Source organism: Falco biarmicus, chromosome 11 (genome assembly GCF_023638135.1).
Source record: "Falco biarmicus isolate bFalBia1 chromosome 11, bFalBia1.pri, whole genome shotgun sequence".
Taxonomy (NCBI): domain Eukaryota; kingdom Metazoa; phylum Chordata; class Aves; order Falconiformes; family Falconidae; genus Falco; species Falco biarmicus.
The window spans coordinates 23,896,316-23,920,891 of record NC_079298.1 but is presented as its reverse complement, the minus strand read 5'-3'; the positions used below and the strand labels follow the sequence as shown (position 1 = coordinate 23,920,891).

Sequence of the window (24,576 nt, the reverse complement as noted above, 5' to 3'; positions counted from 1 at the left end):
TTGGGCAAACTCAAAGCACACTACACCCTACCTACTCCCCAATGCTCTGTGCTAGCTATGCTTCTTTGGTTAGTTAATGAGTTATAGACTTAAAACAGCTTGGGTTTTTGTTTGTTTTTTTTTTAATTTTTAAAATCCAGATACAACAGTATCTCAGTGTGAAAACGTGCATATGCTCTCAGATTGCAAAGGTTTCAGAAATCAGTAAACCCTCCTCAAATCCCTTCTGTTCTTAAGAAAGGCATGCTGTCTTCCCTCTCTCTAGAATAATGCTTTTCAGCCTGAAGAGCTTCAGACAAGAATCCTTCCTTCTCCTGTTCAAGGGCTAAGGAAAGACAGCTAAAAATGCAAATTTCTATTTCCTTTACAGCAACCAGCGTACAAAGAGTTCTATCCTGCTACTGAAAAACATAAGGGAACCGTCAACTGAAAGCAGGGAAGAGCATGTCACTGCGCTATGGACAGGAGTTACTGTTCCTTAGCATAGTAGATACATTGTTTTCCAGAGCTGTATGACATCCTATTCAAAAGCAAAGAGCACACATTCCTGTTCTTTCCTTTAAACTAATCCTTATTAACAAATATTGACAGGTGCACCTGAAATATTAAAACTGGGTTACACGTAACACTCACCACATTGCTGGAGTTTTATTTGGCCTATTTGGTCCCTTCCTGTGCAATCTGCTGCTTATGTTTTTTGGAGAAATTCCTCAAGGAAGTAACCGATAACATCACCTGAACATTTCCACTACTGGCATTCACGGAATCCGAAGCATTATCGCGCAGGCTAAACCCCAATTCAGGTATTACTACCAACACATCTCAATCATTTCAGTCATGCATTCCCCGTTCTACACTAAGCGATGCTGCGAGCCGCCGTTCCAAGCATACATCTTACCTCACGTTGTATTTCAGTGGCGAAATGAGTAAAGGTAATTTTTCAAAGATTTTGCCACATTAAGTGTTATAGGTAAAACATTCAATATTAACAGCGAATGCCAATTTAAGGGTAGTACGAGATTGTTTTGACTAGCAAGTAGCACAGCTTCTGCAGTTATGGCATGCTGGCATAGATTCACAGTTCACAATGCTTAGCAAGCCCTTTGCGTTAACTCTGAAATTTCTTTAATGCCTTGCTCTGATGCAATAAATAAACAAAACGTTGATATCCCTGTCATTGCCAACAGAAGGAAAACACTATTTTTATTTGGCTGATGTAAGTGGAATTTTTTCTTTTCCACTTACATCATTAAAAAAAATATCTCAGAGCACTCTTACAGATTCTCCTTGTCAATCCACCACTAAAACGTAGAAAAGAGGATGAGGTATGTCAGTAAACATTTTAAACCGCTTCTCTCTTAAAAACGTGTTCACTAGCACAAAACAGAAGCGAGAAAGTGCGTAATGTGGGGGAAAAAAAACCTGTACATTTTTACCACTTGCCATTCTACAGGTAAGGGACTACCAATGTGTTTTTGTATAAATGTGTACCTTTACAAGTGTAACACGTGGATAAGTCGTCACTCTACATTAATATCTATTGTGAATAGGTCCCCTGAAAACAAGACAGCTTTTTTTGTTTGTAAGTTCTGGCATTTCTTTTTTTGGTGTTTCTGCCTATATGCAAATACTTCAACAAGTGAAGTGTTCTTAACAGTCTAACTGATCAAAGTTCTAATTGCACCTAGGTTTCTTTGTGAAGTTGGTTTTTTTTTTTTGGTTTAAGTCAGAAGAACAGCATGCTTTTATATTTACCTATTGCACAATTAATTACTTTTTCATTATGTTTCCTATTAAAGTGATTCCACTACTAGACTGAATAGCTCCAGAGAACCCATTTTGGTCTGTTGGCTCAAGGACTCCCAGAACAAAACAGTAAAAATAATAAAAAACAATCTCTAAGTAAGCCATTACATAGAAATGTACTGAAAAAGCCTTGGAGAGTTCATGAGTAAACAACACTTATTTAAAAAACACCTCTGTAATCAAGTACAGTACAGTATACAGATGATATACCATAATAGCTCCAGATGGAGCTGTTACAGACAACAATAATGCATTTAAAATGTTTATTATGGGCTTTTTTTTTCCTTTTTTTTTTTTTTTTCAAGTTGTGATTAAAAAAACCCTCAGAGGATACCTAAAGCATAAAAACTACTTTAAGGGTTCTACCAAAAAGTTGATCTGTAATCAATAAAAATAAAAAGAATGGACATTACATCTGAGCAAGCACTCCATCATAACTCTACTCTTAGTAGCAGGTTAGTGCAGCAACCACCAGCCTGTGTTCACAGAGTTAGTGTATCTGTTGGAAAACTACAGGCTACCCTGATGAAGGTTGGAGTATCAACACAGATTTCCAGCTTTCACTCTGAATTTCTCCCTTTCTGTACTTAGGTGAGAATGTTAACATTCATACAACAGTTTTATATAAGCAACAGAATTATAATATACTTTAATAACAGATTTCTGTTATTAAAACAGCCCTCAAAATATAAAAATATTTGATATTGTGAAAGTGTCTTTCAATCATACTTCAATCTTCACAGTTTTAATAAGGAATACATAATTAGAACCATCACTTCAGAACTACGATGTGTATTCAGCTGACTTCATGTAAATAGACAGTTAAAAACATATTTACCAATATTAAATATAGTCAAATTGCAAAAACATACAATCTGACAATGTTGTCATGTGCTCTTTTAAAGAGTGCATAGGATATACTTCTGCAGCAGTCAATACAGTAAATTTTTTTGATGCAATCCCAGTCAAAGCTGTAAACATTCCTAATTGCAGTTTCTTGGAAACTTTTTGTTCCTTTCAAGTTTTTATTAGCAAGTTGCACTGGGCATTCCCCGCTTTTTTTTTTTTGTTTGTTTGTTTTGTTTTTTAAATCAGTTACAGACAGTATCATCATCCACCTTTAACCCCTCTGGCTGGTCAAAACTACTCATAAGCATTTCTTCAATAGGTTCAGGGTAGTAATCCTTTCCTTGCAGCGCACAATGACACCTTCCACATGCCATTGTTAGCAAGGCCCCCAACGCATGATCTTGAGAAGCAGGTTGATGAGGAAGTCTGCTATGCCTTAATGGGATTTCCTGCAGGTTTGGGATCATAACCGTATAGGAAAGTAGCTGCTATTACAAGGACGGCTCCGAAGAAAAAGACGCTGAATAGAATAGAGATGGGGTGGGGGGAAAAAAAAAAGCTCATTTTAGTTGATGCAATTTTATTTACGTAATACAATTAAAGAAAGGAAATTTTTCCTGTGGGAACACACAAAGATAAACTATATTCATCCGATTTATGAAGAACAAAATAATTTGAGCATATGTATTATAGAAGGATGCAGGAAGAAATCAAAATAAGAAACTTACAGCCAAAAGTATTGTATCATACTGACCTATTCTGAAAATGAAAGTTATAGTTTCATGGAATAATTGTCAAAACTTATCAAATCAATCTTTTTTTTTCTTTTTTCTCTTGCCTAAAGCTCTGTGCGAAATGCAAGCAGAAGCTAAAGAAATGCAACTACCGTGGTTACCCAGCCACTTTCAACATCTTACAAGCATCACGTTGTCAGAGTTGTGTTCACTTTGAAGTCCAAAACTTATGTCAAAACAAATTACTGCTGCCCAAGAACCAGTTTGCAAATCAGTATAATCTGATTTTTGGCAGATACATAAAGATTTATGTAAGGAAAAGATAATACAGGCATCTTTTGTATTGTGACATATGGGCCTTTCAAGTTGTTTTTATAGTTACAAGTCTGAAACAAAATATCCAAAGCCAACAGACAATCAGTACACATTTTAGAAAGAGAACCTTGTCATAAAGACATGACAATGTTGACAATTTGATCTTCTGTACCAAATGCTAAAAAAACTGTGGCGCATGTCAGGATAATCCTTCAGAGAATACAGTTAGCCTATTTCTGGACACGATCCACTGTAACACATTCAAGCACTTAAGTACTTTACATCTATTATCCCAATCAAAAGTGTTTGTTGAAGTGACAGAAACAATTATGCAGTTTCAGTTCAAATAAATTCAGTTGGCATAAGCAAGGTACTAAAGATTGATTAAGTCAAGTTAATCAAGTTCTATTAAATGAGATGGCTTCAAGTTCAACATGCTGCTAGTTAGCTCCATCTCGTTTAATTATTTACCACTGTTTCCATTTTCACCATGTTTGCAGAAGCCAGTAAGTTACTTATTAATTTTCCATTTCAGCATACAGAAATTCTTAAACCACTTCATAAATTTGTTTTAATAGGACAAGTACAGGGCTACTCATAATTCAAGTTCAATGTCCTCCACTTCTTAAGCCTAAACAGTTGTTACACTTCCTTTTTTTTGAGCGTTTAAGCGAAGTCCTGCTAATATTGCAAATACTGCTTTTAGATTAAAAGATGTTTCTTTGTATCAGATACAATTTTCATATCTGATACAATTTTTATATATAATTGTATTCAATTCAATACATTGAAGAATATAAAAATATTCTTCAAAATATTTTTACGCTATAAGTACGTGTAACATATGTGAGGAGTGTAGGTTCATTCTAAGAAAAATCCTATTAATGTATCTGAAAGCTGGAATTTCACTTCTATAGTCCATACATTAACGTGCACTGCCAAGACAAGCTCTGTTCAGAACAAAACCTGCAGCGCACAGCACTACTAAGATCCGATTCACAGAACATGACGACACAGTGCGCTGTGCCTAGAAGCACACAGCAAGCATTTTTCTCTCACCCTTGGATGCGCGCTTTCACTAATAAATATTGCCTTTGGGCTTCTGGGTGTCCTGAAGCAACTAATTGCTGCAGCGCAACTTTCACATGTGTGTGACTGCCGCTAGCTCTTTTAGAGAATGTTTTGAGACTGGTTGAAAACCGGTATAGAAAGGTTACCACTGCTATCATGGTTCAGCCATAACTCCTCCTGCAGTGCGATGGCTCGTGGAAGCCCTGTCCAGGAGGAGGCTGAGGAGGAGGCAGGAGGCCAGTCCCGTGCCAGGACACTGCCCCGGAGCCAGCCGTGTGCAGACTGGCTGCTGTGGGGCACTGCTGGGCACGGGGAGGGAAAGAAGAGAAAGGGGCAGCGAACTAAAACAGCCTGCCAGGTTTGTGTCAGTGGTTTGTCAAAGGCCAAGACATCAGATTCAGTTATTCCTCACCTGTGTGTGTGTGTGTATGTACACCTCACAGAAAACTTAATCTTGCCCAACTATACTGAAAAAATGGTATGTTATGAAACTAAACTTTTATCTGCAAGCTCTATCTAAACATTCTGAAAGTGCTGCTTGGAATGTTGGGGTTTTTTAATTTACTTTTGCAGTTTCACCTGGTAAGCATTATGTTTTCAACTTTTTTTTTTTTTTTAATTCCAGCATACATGCAAAGTAATTCTTACCTTGTAGGGACAAAATCTTGCAGCCAGAAATAGGAGATCAATGTTGACAGTATAATAGAGAGAGAAGTTGCGAATCCCTTTAAAATGTTGTCCGCATATTTTATAACAGCAGCAATTACCAGCCCTCCAAGTGCCTGAAAAATATTGAGGTTTGGATTTGCAATCTGGTCATTCCACTGAGGGCGTCTATTTTAACAACATGCTTTTACTTTAGGAAAAGCTTTTGTCTATGTTTAGGAGCATTGCATTTATTTTCTGTTATGGATGTTACTGTTGAACATAAATAATATTGGAGTTATTGTTCTTTCCTCATTAAAGAATTTGCTGATCATATTACCATTATTAAATTAGTGGCAACACTTGTACTATACATTTTTAGCCACAGGAGGAAGGACACATATATAATTTTTTTTTTTAACATTGCAAAAGAAATAACGCTTGCACGCTTTTATGTTGCACAATACTTAGTCATATACTTTCTATATACTTTGCAGATTTTTATTTAGAGGTTTACTCTGATAGCGATAGATCACACTTTTGACTATAGAATTCTCAGTAGCTTCAATGACACCCATTAGTTTCCCCAGTCATTTACAAAAGAGTAAATCCCAAGTGCCTTCACAGAAACACGTGATACAAGGTATCTCACCTGCAGAACAACAACTACCCAAGTAAGTTTATTGTATCCTTGAAAAAATCCATTCTTTGACAGTTGTTCTCCATCATAAATGTATACACCCATCAGTCCAAATATGCTACCAAAAAATCCTGAAAGTACAAGATTGATTTAAAAACTTCAGGTGAAAAACATGCAAACAGGTTCCTTGTCCTCAAGGACTGCTCGCATATTTCTGATTTTAAAATAGGACTACCACTTGCAATACCACCATGTTCAAATGCAAATCAGTTCAGAAAGATTTCTCTTTTAAAAGTCCTTTTCCACACTTATAACAAGTTTTGTCTGTTTCTGTTAGGATATTCATACATACTGATCTTCCATTGCTTTCTACTGGGATGGGGTGATTTTTGTTTACGGCCTACAGCAAAGTTCACTTAAACACAATTTCAGTTCTCCTGAAACTAATCGTGACCGAAGGCTGAAGTCACACTATAACCTGGAGAGGAAAACAGGGACAACATTCAGTGGAGGAACTGGTCTCTGACATAGCAACAGCAGAACTTGGCAGTTCACCAATTCAGACAAGGATCTTAGAAGTGGGATTCTTCTGAACCAGTCTCAATTCCAATGAATGTTTACTAGTAGAGAATTAATGTCAGAAGAAAATGACATGAGATTAACGAGTTCGGGATTTGGTGAGTATAGTGTTCTTCTATGGAACGGGAAACTTTTCCTCATCCCCTTCAGGCATGGAAGTAATGCAAGCACCTCCTCTGTGACTGATGCAGGCTCCAGTCCTGAGCAGGAAAGGGGGAAACATTTTTTCCATTCCTTTTCTATGAAAAGATTACCTGTATTTTCACCACATTTCTTTGCATCTGAAAAGAGTGGCATCGTTTTGAACAAAATAAAACCTTCTGTTTGACAAGAAAGAATTCTTTTTGTAGACACGATTAAAAAATCAGGTTTCATTCAGATTAAACCAATTACTTCTATTTTCCAATTGATCTGCTAAAATAAATACAATCAACTATTCATACATCCCTAATATGATACTAGTATGCATTTAAAACTGATTTTTCAACAATTATGCAAATATATTTTCCAATTTTTTCTACAGTTCTAATAATTCTCTATGGATATGATGATGAAAATCAGGTTGGATACACATTTTTTGTTGTCTGTGTTTTAAGAAAAGCTCTATTTCAAAGCTCTTGATTATGACTGACTTGCTCCTGAATGATACAATGTCTTAAGTGGGCAACTATCTTGCACTTGCAGAAAGGATACAGTAATGTATTTTTGAAATTGTGATGTTTTAAATATTTTCCAAAAGCTGTATCAGAAAACATGAAAAAAAAAACCCCTTCATTTTTGAACTGAAAACATACTCTACTGATTTTTTGTATAGAGGCAAATTAAGCTTACTGACAATAAATAAATATATGAGTAAATCAGGTGATTAGATTCTCACTACTGTTATCAGACATTTATGTCTTCATATAGCACAGTCCTAGTCATTCATTACCTTGGAACAGTTTGTGTTTAGATGCAGGCTATACTGATCTCACTGTTTTCACAAAGCAATTACTGGAATATTCAATATACGATCAAGCCAACTATCAAACCAGCAAACTCATTTGTTTTCATACATTCTTCTGCACAATGTAGAAAAATCTCAAGAATGTTTTGGAAGCGATCACTGATTTTTCAAAAATTATGAATGTTTTAATTGGAAATTGTTTCAGATATCTGCATCGTTGCCCACCAAAGTGCTTCTAGTATGGAAATTGAGAGTAATAATAATCAGCTTTCCTTCGCAATGGATTTTACATTGTAGCTCTAACCAGAGTGCCAAATCCTACCTTAAATTTTGGATCCAGCCCCAGCTACCCACCATTCTCTGCCTCCAAAATTCCCCAACATAACCTTTCCTGTTGTATCCCCTTCACCTTGTTCAGGAAAACCTAGTTTTAATATACACAATTTCAACAAATACTAGCAGATAGTAAGTACAGGGTTTGATCCCCTTCTCTATCCTCAAGTTTCAAAACATTATGGACATGTAAAAATACTAAAATACAACCAAATGCAGTTCTGCATTTTTAAGTGAAACCATTTCTAATTAAAACACACCAACAGGAAAAGAAAGGAAAAAACATTGCTTGTCTTCAGACATTTTTGACCATACCAATTTTTGACCAACTATCTAATTACAAAAAAACAACATCTCTTTTTTTTATGGGACTTCATTACATTCTACCAGACTCAGTCCACAGCGCCGAAATCATCCTCATGACTTAATTCTACAGTACTGTAGATTTGATCAAGAATCTGTTCTAAGGTGCTGGGAAGTTCAAATTCTGTTGAAAGCATTTATTGAAATATGCAATAAATAATTATTGTCTACATGTGAAGACTAGAAGGATCCCTTTAGAGAAAGAAGGGCAACTCCAACAATAAGTTTTGTTTCTGTTGCAAAACTGGAACAGAAAGATATTGCTGATGTCCATTTCCAACCCTATAAACTGGACAAGACTGCTTTGAAGCAAGGGAAAACTCATTCAGGAAAATGGATCAACTCTGTCACCATCAATATCTAGGGTCTAGAAGACCCAGAACTACTTTGGAAATAGAAGGTATTCTCTTACTGATAAGTGCGTAATAGGTAAGGGCATTATCATAGTTAAGATGAACTGGTTTTTGTGTATGCCCCTCTCCAGTGGTTATACAGACAACTAAAACAAACTGACCTTTGTACTGAAATAATAATAATTAATTATCTCAACTTTATTCACGAACAAAGCAGGTTTTTTTTGTATTAAAAGTGCCAACCAATAAAAACTGCCTATCCAGACACAGGAGAAAAAAAAAGTTAATTTTAAAACATCTCAAGACATTGACTTAGAAACATATTTTGTTTTAAGGTTCCTATATTTTCTAAAAAAAGAGGGGGGAAAAAAGGAAAAGGGAATACCTTTTTCATTTATCAGATCTTATGAATTAGCACAAAAGACAGTAATTTGTAAACACAGGGGATACACAGAATCCTGCATAAGGTAACACTCTTTAGAAAATCCTAAATACCAATTCAACCGACAGATTGTGTACAAACTTAACAGAGACTGTTTAAGTTAAATCAAGAACTAGGCTGAGATCAGAAAGCAACTGCTAAAATTCTACCTAGCAGATTTCTGCTCTTGGTTTTAGAAGTACATTTATGCAGAATACTAAAACATTGGTGATATTTTTTTATTTTTTTATATATATTTTGCATTTTTATCTTAATTCTTCAAAACGTAGTGTCTCTAAGAGATGACTAGTATTAAACTTACCAAGCTGAATGTTTCTGATCCACACAGACTGCTTAGTTTCCTTTAAAATTTTCTCAAAATAAACCCCAGCAAATCCACTAGAAAAGCACGCTATCAGAACTGCGACCAGGCCTACAAACTGAGATCCTGCTGAATGTTCCTTAGCAGCTGTTGCTTGAGAGTCTGAAGGCCACTGGATGTAAAAACAGTTATACAAAATTCACCGATAAAATCAAGTCATGAACATCTATAAAATGCACATTTGTTTTCTAGCAACAGTATGTTACTAAACACAATTACATGCTTGTAAAGTTTTCTATTTTGCACCATAAATACTTTTAAAAGACTGCAAATATTCTTGCTACATATTTGTAAGGATTAAAATTGTGCCTGAACTGGGAGGATACCTATCAACTTAAGCAGGTCCAGGATTTATTTTTTATAAGCTGGAACTGTTTCTGAATCCCAGCATGACTTATCATGGCCATTCACAGTTACCGACTTTTTACACCTGACAGTTAGTTACAAGTACAAGCACAGTTAGAAAACCACTTACACCAACACCAGCTGTCTTTAAGACGGGGTTAATTTTCTTTTGCATGTGCCCCTCTTCAGTGATTATGCAGACAACTAAAACAAGCTGAAATTTATGAAGCTAAATCCTGCAATATATCTAATGCTAACAAAATAAATGCAATGCGATAGACAAAAGCATACTGACGAGTCTGTTAATTACTGCCAGAATGTTTTGCTCTCATTTTTAATTATTAAAATTCTACAAAACCTAAAATCCTTACGTTAAAAAAAAAATATATTTCTAAGATGTACTCAAATCTGCTAAAAATTCTTAGAATAATCTCTTATCCCATGATCCTAACTTCTGAAAACTACAAACCCCTGTACCTGCACTATTTAGAACAGAGGCCAAGTTTGCCTCCTGAAAAAGTTTAAGTAAATTTGCCATGCTGCAACCATATCACAAGACAAGCAGCAGGACTGTGGTGGCACAGAACACCTATGGATCCCTGATGTCTGAAGAAGTGTGCTGATAAATACTGCTATCGCTGTTATTTGCAGGTTGCTCCACATGCCCTGTCACATTCTACAGTAGAGCACTGGGGCACAAAAGACGTGTCATCTTCTGCCTTTGAACCATTTCTGGTGTCCTCTAGCCCTGGCCAGTTGTGATTCATAGTTCCTGACCATATGCTGGTGCTCGTGTACAGCTGGTACAATCTGAAAGCTGTAAAATCAGTATAGAAATCCATGTTCCTTGAGTAAACACATTAAACAAATACAAACTACCTGTTAAATATTTACCTGCACAAATGCCACTCCTGTCATCAATATTACTAATGAAAGCCACTGGTACACACCCAGTTTCTTGCTCAACATGGACACAGAAAACAACGCTGTTGTAAGAATTTTCAGTTGATATGTAACCTAGAAGAACCCAGAAACAGTTACTACCACATAATTTATAGGGTTTATTTGAAACTCACAGAGAAATTCAAATGCACAGTACCTGGTATGTGGCTGCATCTAGGTTTGACAATGCTACATACAGCAAGTTATTTTGAAGAGTATATATTCCTGAAGGAATAGCAAGTTTAAGAGTTTCCATGGGCTTATTAAGGATTTCATCATGTAGCACTCTGTTCAGAGTCCGTAAATTGCACTCTACCCAAAGAAACAATAAAAGAAATAGACATTCACTAAAAGGAGAGTAGGGAAGAAAAAAAAAAAAAAAAAGAGAAAAGGAGGAGATAGCAATGTTCTGTTCTTAAAGACTGTTGCCCCCTTTTTACAGCTATCACTGCTACCAATCAAGACCTTCATGAGCCTCATATATGCAAGGAAAAAAAGGCTGCAAAGTGTCTTCCTATAGCCTGGAATATCAGAAATAGAACAATTATTCAAAATAATTTAGGTAAAATTTATCGAAAGACATCAATATTTGAAGATGACATATTAAAGAGCATCACCTAAAAAGTGCACATTTAGAGCCTACAGAGTCATCAATATTTATGATATACAATGACATTTTTAAGCCATTGAAGATCAAACCTATATGTCAAGGAACTGGATAAATTCAGTATAAAATTTACAAAATCAGAACTAAAGTAAATCTGATTATACTTTTTTGAGCTTAAAACTGTGCTTCTTCCTGTAATAATGAAACTGATTCCTCACTTCTACATCTGCTGTTTATTATAGTCTTCTAAATTATCATTCATGCTTTGAACACTTAAAAGCTTTTCATTTTTTCCTACTTCTACATATAAATTCATTAAAATGCCTGAGCAAACACAAGCTTCAGGCTGTTAGTAGAAAATTTATCCTTGCATTCCTCAGTATCCCCATTCTTTAAAGAGAACTCTCTTCAACAAATGCACAATATCTTGTATCATGTGTTGAGGAGTGAAGTATGATTAGGTCCTTCCAAGACTATTTCTTACATGAGGAGAAGGAAAAAGCTTTGTTGTATGCCTGTACTCACATGGCTGCTTTGCAGTTGCCACTACAATACAGCATATTGATTAGGAAAATTACTTGGTGCAAGATTTGACACATACTGCTGTCTTTGTAGACCAATAGAACGCAGGCCAAAATCTTCAGAAGTTCAGCAATAACTACTGCAGTAGAGGATAAGTAACGAGGTCCTTCTTCTTTCAGTGTCCGAGAATAACGCATGGTCAAGACTAAACTTGTGGTTTGGAAAACCAGGATGCCCAGGGAAAGGTATTTTAAATTGGTAGACATTTCTTGACTTTTCTGAAACAGAAAAAAAAACCAAACAACTTCGAAACCCAGGCTTAGAAGGTGATATTGCAGGTAGATGTTTCACTTGGGAATCAGCATATTAAAAAAAGTTATGCAGGGAGTTCAGCCAATGGAAAACGACAAACCTAATCCAATATTTAGAATGAAAAAGGAGATTAACACTTGAAAAATGTTTTTCAAATACATGATTACAAACAGGGAGGCATATCAGAATATTAGGAGAAATGATAACTAATAGAGAAATGAAGTATATCTTATCTGTAATAATAATAAAGGACTACCAACTGGCAATTAGCTTTCCGATAACTGGTTTCACAGAAGAAATCTCCCAAGTTAAACCAATGATGTATTTCCTTATGCATGAGAAGGCTCAGAAGGTATTTTCAAAGCAAAAAAGCCCCACGCTGTGGTACTGCAGAATGCCCACTACCCTGGCTGCAATGAGCTATTCCCAGCATGAGGAGATCTTCCTGTTCTTCCACCTGTCCAAAGTTTTTCAGGTTGCAGTCTCTGCCTTGCCAGCTGACACAGCTCCAGCACAAGACAGGCTGATGGTTGGGCTGCTGTAAATGAAAATGAGATGCGTGCCTGACACTGAAGGAAAAGGAGAGTTGTCGGAAAGCAGGGTGGGATAGGAAGACATGGGATGGAGGAGCTGCAGGGGGGACAGCACTAAACATGTCCTGCTGATTATCCTGCTCAGAAAAAAATTAGTTGAATACAGATGACTAGGTGACTGCACCTACTTCCTCATGCCGCACTGACTCTCACAAACCTCACTGTAAAGGTGTATCATCCTCATCCCTACCATGAAATTTCACCAAGCTTTGCCTTTTGTCACTAATTAAAGCATTAATTCAGTGTAGGAGACTAACAGAGAAAGCAATTCTCATTTTGCAAGCAAAATACATTACAAGGAAATTTAAAAATGCATCACTGCTATTATACATCCATATGCACAGAAATTAATGCTTTCTATAAAAAAATAACAACTACTGCCTTCACTGCCCATGTATTAAAAAAAAAGCAGTGTTCTACAATGCCAAAATAAAATCAAATCAGTAATTAAAAGTTAACAAGTACGTCTTCAAGTGAAAGAAAACCAGTAACAAGTCTAGACAACAGAGCGGTTCTCACTTTTAGAAGTCTAGAGATGGCATAAGCAGTCTATGCTTATGGATACATATGCCACAGCTGCCCCTATGCATGTTTTACACCTACAGGCACACGATTTTTGACGCATTAACTACCTAGTTTTGTACACAGTGCTGAAGGATGTGCTGCTACCTCTAAATATTTGCAGCTCAAACTGAAGCTGTTTCCTGCTGACTGCATTTCTCTCACCCAAGATGCATTTCATAACACCTTTCATTACTATTTTTTCAGAGATCTGGAGAGCTGTGCTATTCAAACATTTTTGACTTGTCTTTATCTTGCCTCTAAGCGTTAATAGATTTTTTTTTTTTCCGGTCAAGTATACAAAGTCAAATTAATACCTATATGGCATGGATTCTCCAGAGACATTGCAGTAACCTGCAAACAAGTATGAATTGCCAACAGCCACAGAGAGATGAAGTACATACTTGTATCCTACAAAACAAAATTGTTTACCTCAAGATTCATATGGCTGTAAAAATATCTGTAAAAGCATATTGGCAAAGGAGGAAGAAAAAGATATCAGGAGTCAGAAACTGAGGAAGAAATACACAAGGATTCCTTTAAGGAATCTTAACAGAAGAATCTTTTGAATGACCTATGATCTCATTTAGCTTGCTGAAGAAACAAATAATAAAGATGCAACTGCACTTTATTTATATAAATCAGACAAACGTAAAGAACAAAGCAGAAGAAAGCTGCAGACCACATTCAAGATTTGCTAATTTTTTCCACAGGTTCTGGTGGAATAATAACCCTTCACATAAGGATGTTAACTGTGGAATTACGCATCCCCAACAACAAAATGGAGAAGATCGGTTTGTCAAAGAGGAACAAATTTGAACAATAGATTTGCTACAGGTGAGAACAAAGAGTAGAAACAGAAGAACAGTTCCCATGTAGGGATGAAGAGGGGACATGCAAGGTCAGAGAACATACTCTCTGGAGAAATACCACCAGCATAGACAAGATAGAGGGAGCAGAAGGCAAAGAAAAAAAACCTAATCCACTGAGAGAAAATACAAAACTGAACAACATAGAAAGGTCTGCCTAGGTACTGGAAAAAACTAATATTTCAAAATGCACATTCATGTAAGCCAACTTGCACAAACCATTTCTTCCACCTTTTCCATCTACCTCATTTTTTAGTATGGAGACCTGACAATCTGAAAACACAAAGAGCAATCTATTGCTAAAATGAACAACACTAAATTTCATGCAAGCACACTTACAGATAAATAAGTTTTTAAACTTTCTGGTTTTCAGTTTTCAAAACGCTTCTGAACAAAATACAGATAATGGGAACACAACATCTCTCCTGAACTTGAACCCAAATTTCTGCATTCTGGGAGCCTGTGAAGTGACAAAGGTTTTACAAACATTCAAAATTCCTTAACCTTTAAAATAGGGCACAATATCAGAAAATAACATTCACATTAATTTCTTGCTGAAGTACAACCATCTATTTACTAAGCAGCTTAAACTGTAATTTTAAAAGTAAATCACCAATACCTTGTTTATGAGCAAGTATCAAAGCATTCAGCATGAAAACATACCAACAAGCACAAGACTTTAATAAGCCCATCAGCAAAGCCAGAAGGAATACATACCACAATATTATCTTGAACTACAGTCTTGTTTTCATTAGTAATCATGGTAAAAAAAGGGAACTTTCCCCCAAAAATGTGTCTCAAAAATACGCAGGAAACATTTATTTACCATAATTCACTAAAGCAGTTTCAGAGTTTCCAAAATTCACACAAAATGGACTTCAAGTATCCAGTGTGATAGCCAAAATAAGGATATTTGTTAAAAGTTGTCCTGTCAGCGGTCAGCAAGACAGGCTTGTAGAGAACAAGTGTGTAAAGTTTCGTGGTGTACTTACAAATAGTTGGTTCACGGAGCAGGAACTAGAGTCCTGAAACTATGTATGCCAACAAAATAACCACCCTCTGCTGAGCACACACAGTATCTTATCACCTCTTCTGGCCCCTCTTCCTTCCTTTTAAGAGAGCTGCATACCAGTTCATACAACTGTGCAAACTGGGGGATGGATCCGGAAAAGGAGCCAAATACTGAACTTCACACAGTTGAACTGTCTTCAGCTGCAGTTTCACAGCAGGTTTCGATTTACAGATTACTACCAGAGGTGTAATCAGTCTCCTCTAGCCATAAGTTCCTGCTACCCTCATGGCAATAGACCGTGCAGTCACATACTAAATGAACAACTGTCTTCAGTAACAGCCCGCACTTTGATCATCTTAAACCCATAATGAAACGAAAGTTCCCAATGCATTTCCTCTACAGAGTTACCATCAGGCTTAAAATTTTTTTACTGAGCTTTGGACAGACTACTCAGTACTCTGCAGGATGGGTCTGTTCCAAAAGCCTGATTCAGGTTTGCTAATTCAGACTGGAATTGTGAGTGGTCACATTAACTTGGTGACTTTTGAACTGTATCTTCCAGTGAGAGGTGCTAAGTGCCTGCAAGTCGGTGACTGTAATGTAGCCTAGCACATCCGTTACCTCTGTGACTAGGCTCATTGTTCTTTCGTTTGTCTAGGAAAGAAAGTAAATAATTTCTATGGAGTTTATCCAGTATACCATGTAGACACACCCTACAGCCAGCAATATGGAAGGCAGGGGAAGAGGTTAAAGCCAGGTCTGTACATTAAGTCAACATGCAGTAAGCCAAGACGGTATTTATGGTCATGTAACATTCGACTTAAGTACACACAGGTAGGTAACATGCAGATGGCTACAATGTGAAGAGTTGTTCCCCTAAAAAGTAGAAATGAAGAGGACACTGGAAAGGTTTTACAGACTCAGAAAACAAAACAAACAATCTATACAGGGAATAATACCTTCAGCTCAAAGCATCATACTCTGCAAAGTCTGCAAAATAAAAATAATCTGCTTCCTTCTTTGAACAGACAAAGTGGGAAATCACTTATTTCCATTTCATAATATTCATTCAGACAAAATGAACAATTTGTTGATTTTCATCTTCCTTAGTAATTAATCCACCACAGGCTAAAATTTCATACTTTACATTTTACTTTTATATCAGCCCCACACTTTCCCTCTTAAAATACTGGTAAATTCTAACATTTGCAGATGAACTACATTAGGTCAAAGGGAACATAATCAATTTAACTTAATGAACAGCAGATGTACCACATATATTTATTTTCCTCTACCCATTTTTAACAAAACTCACTAATATTAATCAGGATTTACTACATGAGCAACAAGATGATGATTACAGGACTTTTCTTAACCTTAAGATTTTGTCTTTTAAAGATCTGATGGTATAAACTTCTGAGCTTCTCAGCTGCTAAATATCTACAGTTACAGAATCTTGTGCAAAACTAAGGATTAGTTTATTAATTTATTCTATTCTTGAGTTTGCAAGAGGTCTCAAAATCTGACAGGATTACTTTGCTTTGAGGTATCTAAAACACTAAAAAAAAAGAGAGGTCTAGAATGAAAAGTGACTTATTTATTTAAAAATACTCCTTAGTTAAAATCAAGAGACTAGAGACTGTCTTGACACCATTTTCCAAAGATGGTTGGAGTTATAGTGCACATTATGGAGATCCTTCCAGCAAGCATGGCCTAACCATCTGCAAGAACAAAAGAGCAGGGGCAATTCCACAGATCCAGGCACTCCCAAAATTTCACACCATGCTGACACAAATATATTAAGATAAAGTGAGCACTAAACTGTTAAGATTCCACTTCATCTAGCATCAAGTATCTAATTGTTTAGCATGTTTTAGATTCATTGAAGTTTTCAGGCTGGGGTGTCCTACATTTTCACATATTATTTTATAAGTAAGAAAGATGATAGTTCATGCACAAATGATTCAAATTTCATTTATTTGACTATGCATTTCTCCTGCCTCAATTATACTGAAAGTTCTTTCAGTATCCCAAACTATCCAGTAATCTGCATTATATTTCATTAATTCAGCCTGAATTACTAAGAAAGCTTTTCTTACAGTCACTGCAGCTGGTTTACTTTTTATTATATTCATTAAATTTAATTTTAATGACATTTCTGAAACTTCAAAAGAATATTCGAGAAAACTTGAAAAAAAGAAATCAGCATCCAAAAAACCCTAAGCACCCAACACTATCTCAAAAAGTAGCTAACACAACAACAACAAAAACCCGGTTAACAATGAATCTCAGTAATTCACATCACAAAAAGGCAGGTTAAATTCACAGATGAAAATAACAACACGCTCTCTGTAAAATGTCTGAGAACTCCACAGTAAAAGTCACGCATGCAATTAGCACCAAGTAACAGATGTGACAGGCTACATTATAGTCAATGAGTTGCAGGTACTTAGCTCCTCTCACTGTAAGACACGATTAAGTAGTCACTTAAAACAGTTTTGAGGTACCTATGGTCACGATGTGATGTCTATAAATCAACGTCCATGTCCCACTTACCACTGGCACAACTTCAGAACAAGTCCACTCAGATAAAATGAGAGAAACAAGTGACAGAGGGAAGATAAAATTTACCACTGGTTTAGGCTCCCATCCTACAATTTACACCTCACTGGCACAGCCTAGGATTCTACACAGGCACAAAAGCAAAGGCCTTCCTAGGTGATGGCCTGGGGATGCACCATATCAAAAATAAATACATGAAGAGTAACAGAAAATGGTGAAACGAGGCCCTTCCGACAGGCTACAGGGTTAATGCTTGTATTAATTTCTGCCCATTTAGCAAAAAACTTGACATAAAAGTAACTTCTACTGGCAACCATTTCTTTACTCCTCCCTACTCTGTCACAGGGAAAGTTAAATTTCAAATAAAATTAATTACTATTATGCTTCCAATCTTCCACAGTGATGGCATTATGTGAATTGCATTCCTTCCAGCCTAGCTGTGAAATTCTTTCACTTTTGACGGTCTTTTAAAGTAAAAAGCCAAGGTACAGGAGTTATTGCTATTGCTAGCTTTTATTCCATTTTATGAATAATGAGTTTAGGACTGCTTAACCAAACAAAAGGCACTTGAACATTAGTTAAAATACAAAGCCAAACAGAAACAGACAACCGGCTTCTTAAAACTGCAAAAGGCAGTTTGTGGGACAGTACACCAAGTTCTGTGTCTGGGATCTGCCAGAAAACAAACACTGACTGAGGCTGCCTTAGAGAAGGAAAAACAGAGTGCAAAGTAAAGTACACTATTTCATTCCAGTGGAACACATTGGACACTTCCTGGGCATGTGCTTTGAAATCAGGATGGCAGATTAAAGAAACAGGATTGTGGTTTTTTATGTGTATAGAAATGTGAATCCAGTGCTAACACTACACCTATACAAATACAATAAGCTAGCAACAGAGAGGAAAAGCACAATTGGAAGGTGGAGTGAGAGCTAGCTCACAGAACCTGAAGTACCTATTTTTATAACAACTCCTTCTAAGCTTTCACATGTACGCTGCCCTCTTTCCTGAGCTGGCTAACACACAAGTAACATGATCCTTCTATAACACAACTACATTCCTCAGGGGAAAGTTCTGTTCCGTAAATCTTCTTTATATTGGACTAAATGTAGCCTTCTTTTTACCAAAAGCAGTATCTAATACAACAAATAGTTTATGTATAGAAATAAATGGATGGAAGGAAATTCATACAGTTCAACAAGGCCAAGTGCAAGGTCTTGGACATGGGCCAGGGCAATATCCAATACCAATACAGACTGGGAGATGAATGGATTGAGAGCAGCCCTGCTGAGAAGGTCTTGGGGTACTGGTGGATGAAAAATTGGACAGGAGTTGGCAATGTGCACTTGCAGCCCAGAAAGCCAACCATATCCTGGGCTGCATCAAAAGAAACATGGCCAGCAGGTCCAGGGAGGCAATTCTCCCCCTTTACTCTGCTCTCATGGGACTCCCCACCTGGAGTACCACATCCAGATCTGGGGCCCCCAGTACAAGACAGACATGGCCATGTTAAAATGGGTCCTGAGGAGGGCCATAAAAATGATCAGAGGCATGGAGCACCTCTCCTGTGAAGAAAGGCTGAGAGAGTTGGGGTTGTTCAGACTGGAGAAAAGGTGGCTCCAGGGACACCTTATTGAGGCCTATTCAATACATAAAGAGAGCTTTTAAGAAAGAGAGAGACTTTTTACCAGGGTCTGTAGTATCAGGACAAGTGGCAATGGTTTTAAACTAAAAAAGGGTAGATTTTGATTGGATGTAAGGAAGAAATCGTCTATGATGAGGGTAGGGAGACACTGGAACAGGCTGCCCAGAGCAGTTAGGGAAGCTCTGTTAGCGTTAAAAGTCAGGTTGGTCAGGGCTTTGAGCAACCTGACCTAGCAAATGCATACCCTGCCCATGGCAGGGGGGTTGGAACTAGATGATCTCTAACGGTCCCTTCCAACTCAGAACATTCTATGATTCTATGATAAATATTCCTGACAGTACTGAGGGTGAGCAGGCCTTTCCAAATCTAGGGCTGCTGAACTGGGTTATGAACAGGATTCTAAGTACATACAAATATTTTAACTGCCAAATTCAGACTGCTATCATTTAACAATGCATTTCTTTCTCCCCCCCCCCCCCCCCCCCCCAGTATGTAATCCTTCATGTTTGTGTATTTTTTTTTGTTATAAACATTTCTAATAATTTTAAATCTTGTATTTCTCACTTTAAAATGTCACTATTAATGTCTTCCATCTTCCTCATACTTGATACAGGTTTCCTCTTTGTTCCCTCTCATAAGCTACCTATACTTGTCAGCTGTTCCTCCCCAAGTACATGGCACTTCCCAAATAAACCACTGCAAATCACTTAATTTTAAAACTTATCTTGCTCTTCCTTTTGCTTTTCAGTTTGTTACTCACTCTTCCTGCTGGATACAAAAAGTATTAAGTACCGTTTGGAAAAAATAAGTAATGTTTTTCTTAGAGCTTGTATTCTTCTTCAGAAGCACATTAAAAGCAAATCCTCTAGCACAGTTTTTTCCTTACTCTTCCAGGAGAAACTGAGTAACAAAGATTTTTTCAAGTGAAGCTTTCCTTTGGGCAATATTTCCAATTTCTCCATTTACATTTAAAAAATTCTTAACTGGTGAAAAATAAAAACATCACTGCATTCAAAGAATATTTTCATAACAAGGATATCACGCACAACACAGTAGAAAACTGGTGGACCTTGCTGCTGCAACATCATCTAGCTCCATACCCCGACCCTACCTTGGTGTGCTGTCTTTGGCTAGGATAGAGCTAATTTTCTTCGTAGTAGCTGGTATGGGGCTACCTTTTGGATTTGTGCTGAAAACAGTGTTAATAATACAGAGATGGTTTAGTTACTGCTGAACAGTGCTTACAGTCAAGGCTTCTCCTGCTTCTCACACCACCCCACCAGCGAGTAGGCTGGGGGTGCACAAGAATTTGGGAGGGGACACAACCGGGACAACTGACCCCAACTGACCAAAGGGGTACTGCATACCGTATAATGTCATGCTCAGAATATACAGCTGGGGGAAGGAGGGGATATTCGGAATTATGGCATTTTGTCTTCCCAATTAACTGTTAGGCATGATGGAGCCCTGCTTTTCTGGATATGGCTGCCGATGGGAAATAGTGAATTAATTCCTTGGTTTGCTTTGCTTGCATGCGTGGCTTTTACTTTACCTATGAAACTGTCTTTATCTCAACCCATGAGTTTTCTTACTTTTACCCTTCTGATTCTCAATCTCATCCCACCAGGGAAGAGTAAGCAAGCAGCTGCGTGGGGCTTAAGTTGATGGCTGGGGTTAATCCACAACGTTTGGCCTTTTTAAAATCATGCAGAGGCTTTTCAGCACTGTGAAGTACACTTATGCACAGAGCAGTTACACATTAAACTGTAACTGCTAGAGACCAACCAATGATTTCTTCTCAGCTTTGCTCCAGACACCTAGTTTTTTGCCAGGGATAGTGGAGGCTTTATCAGTCATTCATTAGTCTATCACCCAACCAGGAAATTCCACCAAGTCTAACACAGGCAATGCAATTACCTATTAACTAACATCTAATTTCAGAGAATGCTATAAACTGCTTGGGACTCGGGTAAGATTTTCTTACAGGTTGACAGAAAACCTAGCAGAAAGGGAATGTAACACTGCTGACTTTCTTTTATGACCTCATAAAGGTTGTGTGTTTGTTTTCTTTTGTGGGGGGGGAAAAAATCACCATTCTAATCTATGTATCAGACAGAAGCTGGGCACGGTGAGTCTTAAATGTGAAATTTGTGGCTAAATAGCCTTTAAGCCCATCCCACCCCCTTCACACCAACCCTAAGAACCTAAAGATAAGATTTCTTTGACTGATGAGAATTTGGTTTGATTAACGTTAAAGAAATCACATACTGAGTATGAATATTCAGTGTTCAGGAAATTCAGGCCCTCACTGAGCTAAATCTAACACCAGTATTTCTTGTAAGATGAAGCTTTCAACTACGTACACAGTAGCGCAATAGTTTTATATTGACATAACAGCCCCTAAGCCAAACTCTGCTTGCCAGCATAGAAATTTGACACAACCTGCCCTAACTGCCTCTCTCTTTTTCAAATAGTACATACACTGCATTCATTGTATAGATCACTGTATAGAAAGATCCTAGTAGTCACATTCAGATTCTGTGAGCAAGGAGGTATTTGGTTCTCAGTTTTCATTCAAATGCCCATACCTCTTCAAGCACACAGGAGTGCCACGCCATGAACTGAAGCACTGCCCAAATGCAACTCCTGCAGATTATCAAGCTGATGAAGGAGCTTAAGGTACTTAAAGACTGAACATTGAACACAGCTGGGGTTCAGCTACAGCTTTCACTTCACACTATTTATGAATCAATTCTGGGTGCTCGAGACAATGCAACCACCCCAGTCAAGGTGACCTAGTTTGAGTAGAGTAACACAAACTAGGTACTACAGTGAAAATAAAGCTGTAGACACTTGTTGCAGAAAGCTAGTAACTACCAATAAAACAGCTGAAGAGCGTACTGAAGGGGTATGAATATAAGACAAGAATGTTCAAAAATTCAATGGGAAAATCCTGAACTCCTAACCGTCTTACATTATTATGCTAGATTCTAAGAGGTATAGATCTTAGTCTCTCCTCCCCTCCAGGGACACCCTCTATTGATGTGATCCAGCTGTGCAGCCTCCTAAGTTCCAATGAAAGCACTGCCCCTGTGCGAGCAGCATGCACACGAGTATAAACTGAAGTAACTGATGAAGAATAAGCCCAGGTGGCAAACAATTCAAGAATAAGGGAGGAATAACTCCATATCTAGCAAGCCTATCCCAAAGATCAAGTATGTGTTGCTCTCACATAACACTCCCAAATCTGGAAATGTTTTAAGCAGACACATGTGATTTGATTTCCCTAGGTACCTGGTTCAGATGATCCCAGGCTTTTTCTTGTTACGACAAACAGCAGCATAACTAGCATAAGGAATCAGGCTGTGTAGGCAGCCTGTAGGATTGTTAAAGACAGAGTCACTTCTAACAATACATTGCTCTAGATAAAGCAAATTTGTACTTACTACCACCACAGCCTTTCCCAAAACCAGTATTTTTGCTACGCATTCTACTTCTACAAACCGGAATGTCATGCATTCCAAACCATTGGATCCTTATCTCCCAGAACTGTAATTTTCAAAGCTCTCTCAGCACCTGACAACATGCAAGGAAATCATAAGCTACAGTTTCTAAAGGAAGAGGTTATTGTAAATCAGTTTACCCACAACTATCACACCTCTCTCAAACTCACCCTGCAGCCTCTAAAGAAATCTAATGTTGCTTATTCTTTTACGAAAGAAAACCACACATCACAGACCTAGAGTCTACTCTAGCAAATTATTTACACAGCAACATTTTTTGTGGGGTAGGTCCTGCCCTAACAGAAGAGTTGAACAGGTCAGGCTCAGCTCAGTCCACAAAGTGTTCAGATGAGTCAAGCGCAGTGCCTATGGAGACAGGCAACCCCACGGATTTTGGGAGCAGCAGTCCATCACCTCACGTTCATTCCAAAACCCCTTCTGTCAGTCTGCACAAACATTCTTTGAGAAGCAAGGGTTACCTTTGATCCCAGCCCTCCTGTGTAGAGGCCACAATGACAGACAAGCTTCCTGCTATGGTGCTCACTCAGTTTTTGACAGGTCCATTGCATATGTCCTTTATGTTCCAAATAACATATCCCCCCGTTGCAGAAAGCAGTCTCAGTCCTCTCCACACAATCCACTCAAAAATCTTTTCTCTGGTATCCCAGTCTTCCTCACTCTAATTTAAAATATAGTTTATAGGGTTCAATAAAATGAAACAACTTGGAGCACCTTTTGGTCTTTATCTTTTACTTTCCAGTCTATTTCACAACACGTACTACCTTACTACATTCACCACCTCTGCACCTTGTGGTTTTCTGACTTAATCCATAAGCTTTGCGCTGCTAGAGCATTTCTCATTTCAAAAACGCTGTACGGAACCGTGACGCCATGAAAACACGTATAAAGTGTGCATTTCTGCTAACTTCACGTGCAGCACTACACCAGGTACAGCACCTCCCCAGCAGGGCGCCGGCCGCTCCGGCGCTGAGGAGAAACCCAGCGAGTGAGTCACAACCTTCGCAGCAATGACACAGCCGCTCGCCAGCTCCGAACCCCTTCCCAACTTCAGAGCTGCCCCCCGCCCCGTACCCGCGCCCCTCCCTCTGCCCCAGGCCGCTCCACTCACGGGCATTCCCCTCAGCATCCCCTCAGCCCCGCACCGCCCTCCCCCAGCCCGCTCGCACAGACTCGCCTCCCTCCACGCCCGCCAACCCCAGACGTCTCCCCCTCCCACACCAAAGGCCTCTTCCCTCGCCCACAGCCCCGGCCCCGCTCCTCCCGCTGCCGGCCCGGGCCTCCCACCTGCAGCACCCGGCCGGCGGCCCAGCTCGCCCCTCACTGCCGGCTCGGCTCCCACCAGCCACCCGCTGTTTCCGGGTGCCGCGGTCCCGTCCCGCAAAGGCTCCGGCTGCAGCCGCGGCCCCGCCCGCTCCGTTCCCAGGGCCGCGGCGACCGGCGCGCCCCGCCCGTCACGGGCCCGGGCCAGCGGCAGCCTGGCGCTCCGGCAGCGGGCGGGTCGCCTCTCATGGGGGGGGTGGGCAGGGCTGCGGGGCCGGGAACGGCGGCGCGGGGCGGGCAGGGCCCGCGGGGCGGGTACGTGCGGACGGGGGCCCTTCTGGAGGGGGGAGGCACCCGGGCCGCAGCCCCCGCCCGCCCGCGGGGC

At 38.7% G+C, this 24,576-nt stretch overlaps 1 protein-coding gene across 5 annotated transcripts; it reads right to left on the bottom strand.

Moving 5' to 3' along the window:
* Positions 1–104: 104 nt before the first annotated feature.
* Positions 105–24,431, bottom strand: SLC35A3 (solute carrier family 35 member A3). 5 transcript variants are annotated; one of them, XM_056355334.1, is made up of 9 exons: positions 24,216–24,431; positions 14,528–14,648; positions 11,933–12,131; positions 10,882–11,036; positions 10,677–10,799; positions 9,378–9,549; positions 6,073–6,191; positions 5,424–5,557; positions 105–3,175 (listed from the first exon to the last, which is right to left on the bottom strand). In XM_056355334.1, the coding sequence occupies exons 3-9, from the start codon at positions 12,117–12,119 to the stop codon at positions 3,085–3,087; spliced, it is 981 nt and encodes a 326-aa protein (XP_056211309.1). In that variant the 5' UTR covers positions 12,120–12,131; positions 14,528–14,648; positions 24,216–24,431; the 3' UTR covers positions 105–3,084. The 5 variants fall into 5 exon arrangements, with proteins under 5 accessions (XP_056211309.1, XP_056211308.1, XP_056211310.1 ...); XM_056355333.1 differs by lacking the exon at positions 14,528–14,648 and having other exon boundaries at positions 24,216–24,429; XM_056355335.1 differs by lacking the exons at positions 14,528–14,648; positions 24,216–24,431 and adding an exon at positions 15,181–16,140.
* Positions 24,432–24,576: the final 145 nt, after the last annotated feature.

Coding starts and splice junctions, on each gene's coding strand:
- SLC35A3 (XM_056355332.1), bottom strand. CDS start 14,950: ATGATTACTAATGAAAACAAGACTGTAGTTCAAGATAATATTGTG. Junction 11,037..11,932: donor ATTGGTCTACAAAGACAGCA/GTATGTGTCAAA, acceptor TTCTTTGGGTAG/AGTGCAATTTACGGACTCTG. Junction 6,192..9,377: donor GATCAGAAACATTCAGCTTG/GTAAGTTTAATA, acceptor TTGTACTTTCAG/GATTTTTTGGTAGCATATTT.